General features: G+C 36.8%; 1 protein-coding gene across 1 annotated transcript in view; it reads right to left on the reverse strand.

Moving 5' to 3' along the window:
* Positions 1-3,571: 3,571 nt before the first annotated feature.
* Positions 3,572-17,549, reverse strand: part of LOC139765527 (uncharacterized) — a 47,989-nt gene continuing 34,011 nt past the window's right edge. The window contains exons 5-6 of the mRNA XM_071693050.1: positions 16,676-16,809; positions 3,572-14,400 (exon numbers count right to left, since the gene is read on the reverse strand). Coding sequence (XP_071549151.1) covers positions 16,681-16,809 — 129 coding nt within the window. The 3' untranslated portion in view covers positions 3,572-14,400; positions 16,676-16,680. The remainder of the gene's footprint in view (positions 14,401-16,675; positions 16,810-17,549) is intronic.

A 17,549-nucleotide genomic window follows, 5' to 3' on the forward strand; every position in this document is an offset into this window, starting at 1 on the left:
ACTTGAATGGAGAGTTTAACTGTCTTCATGTGCAGGTTACTAAGGTCGTCCGGACATTTCACACGACCCTGACGACGTGGCAGATGTTAACATGAAACTCTGTGATAAATCTTATTATTTCATGCGGGAATGGGTTGAGAAATGATGCGATTACAACAATGGGTTATCTTGTAGTTGTGAATTATACCAGGATACATTATTTGGTTATAATTAATATAAAAAATAAGTAATTTATAATGGGGTTATAATGAATTTAGCATTAAAAAAATCGTCATGTCGTGGGACATTCTCGGCGGTGACACTAATTTGTTGGTTGACGTCATGGGTTATGGGACGCGCCCAGCCTCCGGGCGGGCCACCCGCTCCCGCCACCCACACACACACACCCACCCTACCGTCACCCACACACACACACACACCCTACCGTCACCCACACACCCTACCGTCACCTACACACACACACACCCACCCTACCGTCACCCACACACACACACACCCACCCTACCGTCACCCACACACACACCCACCCACCCTACCGTCACCTACACACACACACACCCACCCTACCGTCACCCACACACACACACACACCCACCCTACCGTCACCCACACACACCCACCCACCCTACCGTCATCCACACACACACACCCACCCTACCGTCACCCACACACACACACCCACCCTACCGTCACCTACACACACACACACACCCACCCTACCGCCACCCACACACACACACCCACCCTACCGTCACCCACACACACACACACCCACCCTACCGCCACCCACACACACACACACCCACCCTACCGCCACCCACACACACACACACCCACCCTAACGCCACCCACACACACACCCACCCTACCGTCACCCACCCACACACACCCACCCTACCGTCACCCACGCACATACACACACACACCCTACCGCCAACCCCCACACAACCATCTTACCCCACACACAACCACCCTAACTCTAAACCAAAGCGAAACAAAGAAAAAGCTGACAAGAAAAAGGGTTCGCAATGTCGTCTGAAAACCTTACACTCGATCATAGAAAAATACCGCACCAGGTAGAGTCATACAACGCATCACCGTCTGCTGCCGTTGTGTTAGATATGATCACAGCCTACTGCAAGACGCGGCACATCCAAATCAGAAGTAGCAAAGACGAGCAGAATAGTAATACACCGTGCAAGCTAAACTGTATAAATCCTTCTTAACCCTCATAAAACTATAATTTGATGGGAATGCCAAACGGTGACTCTGGCAGTTTCACGCACTCATCTCCAATCGACAACGAATGAAAGAAATCCTCAGAAGTCAAATTTAACATATCTAAGCTCAGAATATATGGCAAAGAAGAATAACAGTCCTAGCCAGGTATCTCATGAACTACAACATAGCAAACCCACAGTACATGTAAGACAGACCTTGGCCAAGATAACTCCCTAGCATCGTAGTCGACTTTGAAAGACAGAGTACCAATATATACATTTCACATTTAGCAAAACGCAGTGAACCAAGGCACCTAAAAACACACACAAATCATTCAGCAGGAAAGTAACATCCAACATATAAAACCCCCTAAACTTACTTCCCAAGAAATTATCTCAATTTACGAAGTTCATCAGCGGAACCAACCTAGATCCACCCCACCACACCGAGTCCAGGGCCAACCCCAACACACAGACTACAACCACTCCAACAAGCACAATCAACATCCACTCACCCACATTCCACTCCACCTCACCTACCACATACAACCCAAACCCATCTATAACCAAGATACATCCCATAACTAGATCTAATTCCGAGATAAATGTTCATTAAGCTATGTTAAACATATAAACTTTTGAATCTATTTTCTTCTAAGGGTAGAGATCTTATGTCTTGATATATAAAGCGTATCGTACATACCTGATGGCCATTGATATAAGAGGCATTATTGCCATTTACTGATTCATCGAGGTTGTCTACATATAACTGGAGCCACACCAACCTCTTACTACTGGAGGCTACTGGAGGAGCCGCCAGGGATCGCCTGTCCTCACTCACTAAAAACACCTGAATTAGTATAAATTCCAGCTAGGGTTGCATACAACAGACAAACGCTCTGTACAATATTCAATTTCTAAACCTGAATGCTCTAACAGTTTAAAAAGGAGTAAAACCATCAAAAAAAAATCTCTTAAAATCCTTCCACTCCTCAACCACACGACATGCACTCCACTTCTCACTCACACCACATACATTCCTAAAATTTTTTTTTTACAAAAGGCCAGGCAAGCATTCCGTAACACTATGTCTTGGAACTCTTACACATCAGTCCAATACATCTTGCTATTAAAAGAATAAACTCAAAACAATCAATTTTCTATCTTCTTATCTCACAAGTAATAAAGCTCTAATAACATAGTATACACACCACTACAGATTTGTTAGGTTCATAGCACCAGTTCCTTAGATTAGTCGACCCTTTCCTTTAGTTCCTGTTACACAATTCTCAGAAACGTAACACTTCCAAGGCCACTGAACTTCCTGGTTCAAAAACGAGCGATCAAAATACGACAAGTTAGTCCTCACTCACACTCTACTCCTGAATTGTAGTTAGCGCTATCCTCACCATCAACCAATTAGCACTCTCACTCCACTCCTGTGTTGTCGTTGGCACCATCTTATGTTGCAGTTATAATTTAGAACAACAGCACCTTTCAGGAGAATGTCAAGTCGCCTTAGGGTAACTAAACCAGGGCTGGCGCCAAACACTCCTGAACAAGAGATGCTTTGGTAAATTTCCGGCAACATCAAAACAATCCAAGTCATGAAGTTAAGGCCGCGCCATCCGCCACCTCACCAGCCGATACTCAACACCATAACACGTTCAACATAACTGCAATTTTCGATATACTCCCATTACTATCAGGGCCCACACATTCTCCAAACTATCTTCAGAGTTTCACTTACACGCCACGTCACCATTCCCTATCACGACCACATACCTGCTTATTTGTTGTTTTTCTCTGTACCTCCCTCGGTCAACGGAAAAACTCTTGTTCAAAAATGGCCAGCCTTTCTGTCTTTCCACCAGAGCCGCTTATATCAACACCGCCAAATTTGAATCACTCGTTCGCGCTCATTACAATTATAAAACTCAATCTTTCTTTTTCTGGAGTAATTCTTTTGTTTGTGCGCCATGGATTCTGGAATAGTAGTCACATAAATTATAAGTCATTCAATGCAAATACAGTGCATCAGAAAATAACGATTTTTTTTTTATTTTTCTCAACAGGAAAAGTATTATCCATCTCTGAAATTCTTGTTTTAAAAACATGGAGTTGAAAAATGTAAAATAGTAAAAGAAATTGTGTCTTTGTAGTCTAGTAACAAAAACAAAACCAGGTTAATAAAATACAATCTGACTCTTAACAACACTTTTTTTTTGAGCCATGTACTTTGACACAATAACTGGTACATTTGTTTTACTTGACATGCACATATATTCCTGTGTAAGCAGCTTATGTAACTTACCTCACACCTGCAAGAAGTTCTATAAAATAACCAACACTTATTTTCATGGTAGAAAACTGTCTTGAAGCTTAACTTCTCATTCCTTCCCACGGGTGATGTGTATTCATGCAAAATTTTGACATCTAAATCATTCGAGGATTTCTTTTAGCTTCACTATTTGGATTCTGAGTTTTCATTCTTAGATGACTGACAACACTGTGATAGAAGGACTCAGTTAAGACTTACATACTCTCCTGTTTACATCTTAAATCTTAACATAAACTTTTTAAGATATGAAATTCCACATACATGACACCTTGACTTTCCAGGGTGCTGGTTACCTTTAATCATTAACCAGCAGTTGTGGGATTATGATTACAGACATCATTTCCTAAGTCAACACTGATTCAAATAATATGAAAATGTACTTCAAAGAAATGCTCAGCAAACTATCATAGTGTTTATAAGGCCAAAACTTAAATTTGTCTCTTAAGTTAGGTCAATGTTCTTAAAGAGTCATAAAAATCCAAGAGAAAATTCATAAAAAGGCAACAAGGACAGTACCAGAATTAAAAAAGCTGAGTTGCAGTGAGTAGTTAGAGGCCATAATCTTGCTCACCATGGAAGAGGAAAGAGTAAAGGGCGACTTGATCACAGCCTTCCAGTTTCTAATAAGTTTGATGATGTTGACAGAGAACACGTCTTTAAAAGCTGCAAAGATAAAGTAACTAGATGCCAAATAAGCCTTAATCAAGATATGCATTAGAAAAGTTGAAAAGAAGTACAATACGAGAATTGGATGAATGGAATAAACCGAGATGAAATTGTGAATGCTGGCTATATACAAAAGTCTAAAAAGCTGTATGATAGTACAGAAAGTTCAAAAGATAGGGCCCCATGAGTGTAAAATTCCCTCACATCACTGTGCAAATGAGTGCTTACATATTGTACAGTGTTTGATATTCTGTTTACTCTAGGAGAATCTGCAGGTTGTGCAATATCAAAGTTACACTGCATCAAAGAGTTCGGTGTAAATTAATGGATTTTCCCACTCAAACTTTTTACATGAAAATTGCCTTAAAACTGAGTACTCCACATTCTTCAACATAACAATTCCTTGTTTCATTTATCATTATAAGTAACTTCACAAAACTAAGGCAATCAAGTACTTTTGACATTCACCCATGGTACACTGGAATCCTAATAACTTACGCACTGCTCTACCTAAACAACACCTAGAACTGTACTTGAATACTAGTATCGTTATATAGAACAGCCAGACACAGACCAACAATGTGAACTTTTGAAGATAAGCATAGGCAAAATATCGCAACAACATAGGAAATGTGCAATCAGCCAATGCACCCAAATGTAATGGCAGTTTACATGATCTCGACACTCATTGGATTTACCATCAATCCTTACCATACATCCATGGTAATTGGTCTTGTTTCTCTTAAATACATAATACATAAATTTCTTTACCGAGTAGAATAATACAATATCTTTACTGGATACCAGATAAAATTCATTAGCTCATTAATACACAATATTTTTTCTATTCATTTATGTACAGGATAAGTGAAATATAGTTATCAATCACAGGTATTAATACTGTAAAAAAAATACTGTCCTTACCTTACCATAAACAATAAAGTACAAGGAATACTTCTGTTACTCGTATTACAATACATGCAACTTGGGATCAAGAAAAATTAAGGTTTCATCCGTGTTTGTTAAGTTGGTTCTTTGAACATTATCAAGTTAAAACTGTACCACACAGTGTTAAATATACTACAGAACAAGAACAGCTTTATCAAGTATCACTGCAACATGACATAATAAACAAAACAGGTACAAAATTCGAGCATGTGGGCAACCTTAGGATTAATACGAGACACACACAAATACTGCTAAAAATGGCTTCTAGATGGTTGTCATAAAAGTTACCATAGTCAGCTTATTTTGCTGAGGTAAGAATATGATATATACACTGAGGAAACTAGGTACAAACATAACTATACAAATAAGTTAATAATCATATTATTCACAATTTTAGCAAATATGATAATCTAAACACTAAAATAATACAACAATAATAATACTCATACTGTTAAAACTATGACTGTAATGCTAATTCTCCTCCAAAGAGAACTGATCATCATGATAATAACTGCAATCATTCATATTATCATTATTATTTTCATCATTAATTGTAATCATGTTTGACAGAAATAATAATAATAATAATAATAATAATAATAATAATAATAATAATAATACATCATTGTAATAATGTGGAGTAGTAATCAACAATGAAAAATGGTGATACTAGTAAGAGTATTAACAAATACAACAAGCAATACTGAATCCATTATATTTGCACGGAATACCCAAATCTGTGGCAATTCCGAAATCAACGAGAGAACAGAGAAAAGTGTAATGTTATTTTTGTTGATTTCATTTGTAATGCCCAGTAAACCAAGTTTCCATGAAACGTTGTTTGAGTCATGGTGACTGGCTCTCTGTTCACCAATAACACATCAGGCAGGTATGTGTGTTGCTGTATTCTTTTAATTCAAAGGTCTTTGTATAGGTGTATGTGTTCATGTGTAACTGATTTATTCCATTAGCTTGAAAATCTACAATGCACCTATAAGTGGTTTCACAATCCAAGATCTTGCCTTAATGAAACACAAGTGCTCTTATATATTTCATTATAGCATATTACCCCATGCAGGATCTCTCCTCAAAACATTTTAAGCTACAGTACACTTCATACTGCAGCTCCATAATGTGATTCCCTTACATTTGCTCCCTTATCTCTTCCTTTCATCATCTGCTGATACTCATTTTCCGTCTGTAAATCTTCATGGTAATACGACATATATATACCATCCTTTAAACCTTTCATTGATAAGGGTATATGTCACTGTAATAAAGTTTGAAGGATGTATGTTTGATACACGTTTTCAATTTTCTTACCTACATGTAAATAGGTACAGGCTTTGGAGTCATATTTTGATGCCATAAATCATCTGCAACTCACACAAGCCCCAAACTCTTCACCTGCTGGGTTACTTAGTACACCTAAATGGCAGTGGCATAGTAAGGTTTAAAGGCCTATCTTGTGCTGGTATGAAAATGCTTTGGCTGTTTCTGACTTGCCATTGTAAACTTATCACTTGATTTCAACCATGTGTTGTTTCTCTCAGTGGCCTGCATCTTCCTTTCTACATTTTGAAGTGCAACAACTTTCTCGACATAACCTTTTAAGACATCATCGATAAATGCACTAATTAAACACTGATAGCAGCATCTTCATTCTATTTCCTAATTTGACTTTCAGCCATTCACTCAAGCAAACCTATCACTGCCTTCAGTGGTCCTCCACATTCGTTTTTCTTAATTGCAGAACAAACTATATCCGTTTTTCAGTTCTCTATTTCATTCAAATTCTTAATGACAATATTCTGCTGAGACTGAAAAGTGCACTAATAATCTATGCCAACTTAAGAAAATTCGGATGAACAAAACCTCTAACATAATACTTCAAGACATACAAATCTTACTACTTTACTAGCAAAATAACACTGCAAAACCCTTTGAGTTTCCCATATGTGAATGAAAAACCAAAATTTGTTGTTAAACCCAAAGCATTCCATAAAGTTCCTATAGCCTCAAATGGCACACAAATATTACCTTTCAACATGAAGTTTATTGTGAGCTCATGACGTAATGGTGAAAGCATTCGGAAACTTCAAGTGTGATACGTGTCTAAAGCACAGTTTCCTAAAAATTTATGATGCTCCATAGCATTCTCTATTACATGGCCAAACTGCATATATCCAGACAAACACAGTTTTATCTAAGAAGAAAGACAACAGGAAACTTTAGTGCATTGCTCACTCATGCTAATATGAGTGTTTTCTGATCTCAAACAATGTTTGGTTTAAAAAGAAATTTTTGAGTCTATAACAAAAGACAGAAACTCTAGAAAAAGGGTCACCTGGTATCCTGAGAACAAATATGAACACATATAATTGAAAAATTATCAAACATACGCTTAGTGCTGCTTATATCAGCTGCACAATCAGGGAACAGAAAGCTAACATTGTAAAAATCAAATGAATCTGAGATATTAATGTTACAGAATAAAAGAATGTTGCAGCAGCAATTGTAACATCATCACCATAAACTTCACTTTAACTAAGATTCATTTCAAATGATATTCACTTTGTGAGAATGGAAAACTTTCCCTATAAGGCATAAACTATGGAGGGCTTTCACATCTTTGTTTCATAAAAAGACTAGGGAAAATGCCTATAACATTTATGCTTACACAGAAATCCTGAATATCTTGATTAAGATGCTGATTAAGTTCTTGAATATTGATAAGCATGCATTACTCAGCTGACCACCATGGAAAGTTACAAAAGAAAGTATTAGAAACTTAAGTGCATCAAAAATATGAATGAATCATGAGGCAGCACACTATCACATGTTGACCTGATGTAAACCAGGATGTTTGATTACAAATGCGACCCCATGACATCATTGCAACTGCTTATAACTTTTGTATCTTCCAGTACCTTTTAAACCTGTAACAATGAAATAATTCATGCCAATATATTTCCTAAAAATTAAATTTTGTTGTGGTAGTTAATTCTATTACAAATAATTCACTGAAAATAACTACCCAAGGTGAACTTACTAAGCTCTGTCCATGACAATATAACTATTACAGTGGCTTAAATTAGCACTATTTTTCCGTCATTGACTTTGCTCTTGAAGTTAATAATGTCCATAGATGAACTCCCTTTACTCAAAACTATCAAATCATGTTAAGATATTTCAGGTCAATCAAATACAACTGAGTACAATGTTACATGTCTATGTCAAAAATGTAAATGCTGCATCAACTTCAGCTGCCTTTTTCTCTACTAAATCAATGTGGTACCACTAAAAGAAAAATAACATTAGAAAAGAAAGACTTTTGAAAAGCTATCTGCTGGATGATATTCATTCATAAACATATACATTAGATCTACAGAAATTCATATATAAGGGGTATAAACATATTTAGAAACCAAGAATTATACGATAATTGATTTCCATTTTTCTTTTTTCTGAGCTGTTTTCAAGCTACAGATTCACATGATATCCATGAGTAAGCAGTCAGTTGGCTTCTCTATTATTCTCTATGGAGACATTCTTTGAAGAATTGTCATTTCTCAGACTAATAAATATCACCATGAATGGTGATGAACTTCAGAGTTCTATTCAACAAAATGATAAATATGGACTGAAATATATATCATAATTTCCCGTATATGATGATTTACATGGCATTTTCACTATGTAACAAAATCTCACTTTCAGTACAAGCTATTTCCATTTTTTCCAGTTTCATACCTTTTTGCTTTTACTTTTTTACAGCAGTTTTGCAAAAACAGTGGATCAGTCAAAAAATCCTGAGAAACATATCTTAATATCATAGAAACATATCCTCAAACAATCCCTTTTCTTTTATGGCACGATAGAGCAATCATGGTTGTTTTATATCACAGTCAACTAATATTCTCTAAAACACACTTCTGCTCCATCCTTAACTATGTCTTATCTGCCTGATCATCCACCCAATCCAAACCAAAAATAACAAAACTGCAAACCATATAAAACATGGCACTTAAATCAATCATTAGATGCTCAGCAACAACAAACATTCAACATCTGCCCAAGGAAACAAAAACACTTGCAATACAATCTCATTTCAATATGCCTGGCACTTAGTTCCTTTCAATAGAACTAGACCCCTCCCAACCAACAACCAATCCTATGGAGAAACACAGAGTTTACTCTAGCATCAAAGTTCAGCAGCCTATATTTACACAGATCAGCCCTACCCCAGTAAATGTAAAACTGACAAAAAGTTATACACATCATATTGACCAAACAAACAATAGAGAACCATCCTTCCAACCTAGTCTTAAACACCACTCCACCTAATAACAATCCATCTGAACCTACACTCCCCAGACACACAGTACAGTAGTTATCCTTTCTCAACCACATTCTGAGCACCATATGTAACTACAGCATTACAACCACCTATTCAGTGTATCACAAAACCCCTCATGCTCCAGATGCAATATACACAATGAATACTTAACTCCTTAATTGTTCTGTACTCACCTCACAAAAATGCACACACATAGTTACAATATAAACACATTTTTCGACTTGTAGTCCCTCCCACTAAATGTGGCTGGTTTCTTGAGTACTGCAGGAATCCCATAAAAGGGGATTGTGGGGCAAGAAACTAAAGGTAAAGATTTATCAGGATATATACATACTTATACCTGGTTACTTTTCTTCTCAAGGAGCTCCTTTTATGGGGCTCCTGCAGCACTCAGGAAGCTGGCCACCTCCACTGGTCAGGATCACTGGTGAAGAAATGTGGTGTTGTGTGTTTCTGAACAATGTTAGCGCAGGACAACTGAGAGGTGTGTTCAGTGATTTCCATATGGAAAATGTATCCTGGGCATGAGGAGATCTTATATGTTTAATCAGTGTTTGTAATGCTTGAAAAATAGTGGTGTTTGAAACACAGACATGAGGGTGTGACTCATAAATGCCCAAGGAATGTAAGTCCAGCTGGGTATATGTCTAGTGGAGTAGAGTTTAAGACTAGGTTGGATGGGTGGCTATTTAGTGCATGTTGAGTTGTAATGCTGTGATTATGTTTTGTCATGGTTGGGTGGTTGTTTAGTGCTTGTCAAATCATTATGATGTGATTATCTTTTTCATATTTGTTGAGTGAAGGGGAATATGTATGCATATATATTGAAGAATGTGTATGAGAAATACTTAGAAAAACAGATGGATATAAATATACATATATGTAAGTTTTCTAATAAATATACCCTTATCATAGGTGCTATCTTAATTCCTTATCAGTCTTATGATATTTAACAAACAATATAAGGAACACAGTTGATCACAGAAAAAAAATAAATTGTCAAGTACAGAGATAATACACTGAAATTTCAGCCCAGGAAGCATAGGTTCAATCCATAGGCCAAGCAGTGACATAAGGCATTATCTATTGAGTAAGTGCATGTGTTACTCTGTTAAGTCAAATAATCTGGACTAACATAACCAATCACACACAGGAAATTGCCATTTTCTGAAAACTAAGAAATGATATGAAAAGATTGGGAATAGTGGAGAAAGAATACTTCCCACGTACTCCCTGTGTGTCGTAAAAGGCGACTTTAAAGGGAGGAAGCAGGGGGCTGGAAATCCTCCCCTCCAGTTTTTACTTTTCCAAAAGATGGAACAGAGAAGGGGGCCAAGTGAGGATTTTCCCTCTAAGGCTCAATCTTCTGTTCTTAACGCTACCTTGCTAATGAAAGAAATGGCGAATACGTATGAAAAAAAATTAATGGAAACATTAAAATCAACAATGATGGTTGTAAATTTGAATATAATCAGTAAAGCTAAGGAACAAAAAATGAATGACATTTCCTTCTGTGTGTGAGAGGGTGTGAGTTAGGTATAGGGATGTCTAATTTAAGTAAAATTCTGTGTTCACTGTTCTATTGTAGACTGGAAAAATATCTTATACAATGACTGGCAGGGATGTCATATGTAAGAGATTACCATTTATCATTCAAAAGCACTATGGCTTCTGGGATGCTTCCTTATAATATATACCGATTATATAATGTCATCCAAATGTAAAATTACACTCTACATCTCAACAACAGTCCTGTGTTTGTACAACAAATTCTCGATTAGGAGGTAGTTTACTATTCAATCAGTGCCAAAAGAAATACTGATTGGGTTACTGGTATCAGCCACAGTTACAGAAAGACTAATAACATCAGAGAGTTTTTGTAACAGGTCACCAACATCATAGATACTGGATGACTGGCCAGTGATTTTGAAGACAATAATCAGTTGAAGCTCAGACATGGCCTGCAACTGGTAAACTGGATCAGAGATCATTATAAACTAATGTCAGAGATTCTTTGGGAGGGATCAATTGATTAGCTAAATGACAAAAACCATATACTAAAATTTCTAAAACCTTTGATTGCCATTTTGAAAGTGATAACAAAAGAGGCATAAATTAGCTACAAAGTAGACCAGCACACTCAGTACTAGAACAATTTTGTTTTGCATCATTTTCAACAGATTATCTTTTCCATAACTAAAACACAGCAATATTTGTACAGTATCTTTACAATGGTAAACTTCCTGAAAAAGCTTATCTTTTGAAAACAAAACTCACTTTACCAAAAATCTCTCTCTGCTAAACCTGCTTCCCTAAACTAAATTACAGATAACCTCCTATCACTTATGAAAGAATTTGACCAAGATGTTGAGACTGCTTTGAGTTATGCAACATTACAATGAATTTGAACTTTCATGATAGCATCTGCCATAGAAATAGGTTGCAGGTTATTTCCTTTACCTGTAAATTGTATCACCTCATGCTATTCACTTTACAGTGTTGTTATATAAAAATGATGATAATCTAAGTGACTTAAATCTAGTTAATAAACACACCAAGCATCAGAGAAAATGACATTCTATATGATGTGGAGGCTGCATGAGATGCGTAATGAGTATTAGTACAGTTTACATTAGTTTACCTTTCATTATACTGACAAATATATACTACAAAAGCTTCTCTCTAAATGCACTGTTCAAGAATCCCCTATGCTTAACTAACATGAATAACTGTTTCATACTATCAACTACAGAAAAACTTAAAAAGCGTTTAAATATTCATCTTACCCGTCCTTTACAATTAGATTCATGAAACTAAATCAGCCTGTGGAAGCATGACAGCATCAGCCATTTATCATTCTTCCTTTGAATCATAAATCTCAGCCAAGATTATAAAATCAAACAAGAGAGAATATTCAACATGAGATATTATAATGAAATGTTGCTCAACCAGGAAGAACAAGCATATTCTGGCAGATCTAATAAGTTCATATGGAAGAATTCTTCAACAAGTATATTTGACACTTTTGTTGAGTCTTTATCTGGGAAAGATATGGAGATGGTTGGCAGCCAAAGAATATGAGGAAGATTTTACCTAAGCCGCCCAATTAAGAAAGTGGAAAAAGGCCAAATCGTAAAAACACATTAGTAAACAGAAAGTACACCTTTATCAGTTTTTTGGCTGGCAGATTTCTGCATGTATTCAAACCCCCCCTCCCCACAGAGAATAACTTAAGCACATCCTTTGTGTTAGTATGGGGACAATATGCATAATAATAAATATATTTACAGCTCCTACAATCACATTGGTGGCATGCAGTTGGAAATCTGTATGCCCTTAACTTATCTTCATAAATTTTCCTTCCCGAATATCAAATGTAAAACAGGTGTCAAAGCAAACTTTACATAGTGTTTTTAAAAACGTCCATATGAAACATATCTAGTGATAAAGTAAAAAAATATCGAACCAAAAAAAGTAAAAGTTAAACACAAATAAATTGTGTAATATCATAAATGATTCAGGTGCAGCTAAACACACCTTATTCCAAATCAATATAAAACAAATTCTACAGTATTCAGTATGGAATATGAGAATTAATGTTTGAGGTACAACAACGATGTTTACCACCTTTGTCACATAAAATGCATCAAGTACAGTCTTCCCTCCATGAAATTACATCAAAGTATCTATTAAAAATATCAACAATATTGATGAAGTATGCAATTTCTTGGCAAGGAAGGAATATCAGTATGATATCTTCACACAGATTATGTAGTGTATTCAAAGCACTGCAAAGATATCCTTGAATATAAAACATACAAGTATCCAACCTATATGACATACTTTTGACATCTCAAGTTGAAAGTAAGTCACATAAAAACATAATTCATACTAATATACAGTACACACAGATCTGTAATTACATATTCTACTGTACATAATTTATCAAAATAGGGCTATTAGACAATAATTAGAAATATATATATCAAAAGGAACATTTCAGTAATGAACGGTAAGATCTGAGAACAATAGCACTTGTCAATCCAGCATGAGTAAAGGGTCTCTCTCTCACACATACACAAACCCACACCAAGACATTGATAATGCTGGTGCATAATGTCAATAAGACTGCTGGTCGATCAAAGCTCAAAGGCTTGATCAAGAACATAGCTTGGTTGCCCCCCTACTCATTTAAAGTACAGCATTTTAGGAAGAGGGGCCCCTTTACATAAAAAAGTTTAGTACTCAGGATAACACTTGGGTACTGAATGTAAAAGCAAAAGAGACATAAGAAGTGGCACTTTCTCAGTTTCATTCTTAGAATATTTAGCCATGCCTAAAAGTCTTAAACATTAGCTTGGTGAGTTGAAATGAGGCATCAGCAACTACCCCAGATGGTGTCCACAGAAGGGGCTTTCTTAGAGAATGGAAATAAGTGGACGTATCATATAGGTCATTGCATGCTGGACATTCCCTAAAGTTAGGAGCAGATGGGAATTTCTCAGTGTTTGGTTATGTTTCACAGAAGTTATATGTAAAGTGGTCTGTGACATCATTAGCCAGTTAACAAAGACAGAAACTGTTGATGGGATGACAGAGGAGATCATTATCCAGGAATCCCAAGTGTTCAATGACAATAAAATGTGCCAAAGGTTAGCCAAGAGAACTCCTGTGATCTGATGGCCTGGTACTTGGGGTGAATAACGGTTCTAAACTCTGGATGTTACCAGGCTAGAATGACTTGGGTGAGGCATCTTGAGTGGTTTGAAACATCTGTGAGGACATGATATGACTCACAGCCGTGCTAGGACTCTTGGATCGGATATCACACGGATGGACTGGAAAGCGCTATGAGTGGCAGGATCCTGGAATGATAAACCTATATGAAGCTGACATTGAATTATGAGTGCTGTTGATGCTAGTTATGCTGATAATGGCTGTGATGACTAAGTTCATACAAATAAAAATTACAATAAAAAAGACAATTTATCATTTAATTAGTATTCATTTACTGATCCCCTGTCAAGATTATGTGAAGGAAAAATAATAGCAGCAACAACAATAATAATAATAATAATAATAAAAATGATAATAATAATGATAATATAATAATAATGATAATTACTGTAATAATACATATATACACATGTACATAATTCATACTGTCTGCCTCCATTTGGCGATGGGAATGAATGGAGGCAGACAGTATGAATTATGTACATGTGTATATATGTATATGTCTGTGTGTGTATATATATGTATACGTTGAGATGTATAGGTATGTATATTTGTGAGTGTTATCGTGTATGTATATACATGTGTATGTGGGTGGGTTGGGCCATTCTTTCGTCTGTTTCCTTTCGCTACCTCGCTAACGCAGGAGACAGCGACAAAGCAAAATAAAATAAAATAAATAAAAATAATAATGGTAATCTTCTTTCTTTCATACATGCTCTCCATTTCCTGTGAGCAAGACAGCATCTAGAACAAATGATTAGGTCTCTGAGGAAAACTAAGCATGTTTGGCTCCTTGCTCTATTCCTTCTTTAAGAAAGAAATACAGGAGGAAAGGATTTCCAGTCCACCATTTGTGCCCCTCTTAGCAGCCTCCTGTGACTTAAAGGGGATATGTGAGCAATATTCTTCCTTCCTATCTCTAGGAATAAATACTAATAATATTACTAGCTTGGGAAGTGAGTCAGTTGTTGTTCGCTGATGATACAGCACTGGTGGCTGATTCATGTGAGAAACTGCAGAAGCTGGTGACTGAGTTTGGTAAAGTGTGTGAAAGAAGAAAGTTAAGAGTAAATGTGAAAAAGAGCAAGTAATTAGGTACAGTAGGGTTGAGGGTCAAGTCAATTGGGAGGTAAGTTTGAATGGAGAAAAACTGGAGGAAGTAAAGTGTTTTAGATATCTGGGAGTGGATCTGGCAGTGGATGGAACCATGGAAGCGGAAGTGGATCATAGGGTGGGGGAGGGGGCGAAAATCCTGGGAGCCTTGAAGAATGTGTGGAAGTCGAGAACATTATCTCGGAAAGCAAAAATGGGTATGTTTGAAGGAATAGTGGTTCCAACAATGTTGTATGGTTGCGAGGCGTGGGCTATGGATAGAGTTGTGCACAGGAGGATGGATGTGCTGGAAAAGAGATGTTTGAGGACAATGTGTGGTGTGAGGTGGTTTGATTGAGTAAGTAACGTAAGGGTAAGAGAGATGTGTGGAAATAACAAGAGCGTGGTTGAGAGAGCAGAAGAGGGTGTTTTGAAATGGTTTGGGCACATGGAGAGAATGAGTGAGGAAAGATTGACCAAGAGGATATATGTGTCGGAGGTGGAGGGAACGAGGAGAAGTGGGAGACCAAATTGGAGGTGGAAAGATGGAGTGAAAAAGATTTTGTGTGATCGGGGCCTGAACATGCAGGAGGGTGAAAGGAGGGCAAGGAATAGAGTGAATTGGATCGATGTGGTATACCGGGGTTGACGTGCTGTCAGTGGATTGAATCAGGGCATGTGAAGCGTCTGGGGTAAACCATGGAAAGCTGTGTAGGTATGTATATTTGCGTGTGTGGACATATGTATATACATGTGTATGGGGGTAGGTTGGGCCATTTCTTTCGTCTGTTTCCTTGTGCTACCTTGCAAACGCGGGAGACAGCGACAAAGCAAAAAAACGAAGAAAAAAAAATTACTACTACTACTACTAATAATAATCAAAACAATAATAATAATAATAATTTTTTTTTTTCATACTATTTGCCATTTCCCGCGATAGCGAGGTAGCGTTAAGAACAGAGGACTGGGCCTTTGAGGGAATATCCTCACCTGACACCCTTCTCTGTTCCTTCTTTTGGAAAAAAAAGAAGAAAAACGAGAGGGGAGGATTTCCAGCCCCCCGCTCCCTTCCCTTTTAGTCGCCTTCTACGACACGCAGGGAATACGTGGGAAGTATTCTTTCTCCCCTATCCCCAGGGATAAAAAATAATAATAATAATAATAATAATAATAATAATAATAATAATAAATCAAAATGATAATACTAACAATCAATATAGCAAATAATAATGAATCAAAATAATCAGTGATAATTTCAATAGCAATACCATTACTACTAATAACAATAACTTGAAGAAATCTCTGGCTGACCTGGGTTAGCCCTCAGACAGGGGCGGGGTCACCCATCCATACTTCTCGTGGGTTTTGACCAGGGACCTGAAAGCAGACTCTGCTGACCTCTTGCTAAACTCTTTTGGTGCCTTATGCTTACGGGATATCCGTCCCTGTTGAGGAAATGGTCTGAATAACTCCTCAAGAACAATGGTACAACCCATGAGCATTATAATATGTCTCAAAATTATGATGATGCATGTACAAACCTTTAGTATGATGGCCCAGCTTCTGACTTGAAATTCAAGGCTGGTTTAAAGGTCTAGCCATTTCATTCAAAAGCTGTAATAATGTGGTCAAAGGGCTGATGCATACAGAAAAAGCAACCTAAGATTATGATAAAAGACTAAAAAACATGAGAGAAAATATGTAAAGCAGTACTGCACTTTCACAGTACTACAGGTATAAATGAGTGTATTCAAATATGTGATTAAATGGCAAATGCTGACAGTATGCATAGGTTTAAAAAGGTGTATGATGGTAGAGAAAGAACAAGAGTTGTAGCCCCTTGAGATATAAACATAGAACCCCACACTGTACATAGAGGTAATTACATAAATAGCAAATGAAATGACATAACCTACATTTTCAATGTAACTAATTTCAACTGTCTACAATCTACCTTACATACATAACCAAACCATTCAGTGCCTGCCTCTCCCTGCCTACAATACAACTCCTTTTGTAAAATTTCAGCATTTGTATATAATCAACACCCATCCATATTCTTTTTTTGAGGAATACCTTAACTGACTACTGACCAGCCCATATGAAGCACAGAAACTAAGCAAAGAAACCAAATCAATTTTTTCCGATAATATGTAGTGTTGCTCTTATCATTCTTCACTGCTAC

Source organism: Panulirus ornatus, chromosome 55 (genome assembly GCF_036320965.1).
Source record: "Panulirus ornatus isolate Po-2019 chromosome 55, ASM3632096v1, whole genome shotgun sequence".
In the NCBI taxonomy this organism is placed as follows: domain Eukaryota; kingdom Metazoa; phylum Arthropoda; class Malacostraca; order Decapoda; family Palinuridae; genus Panulirus; species Panulirus ornatus.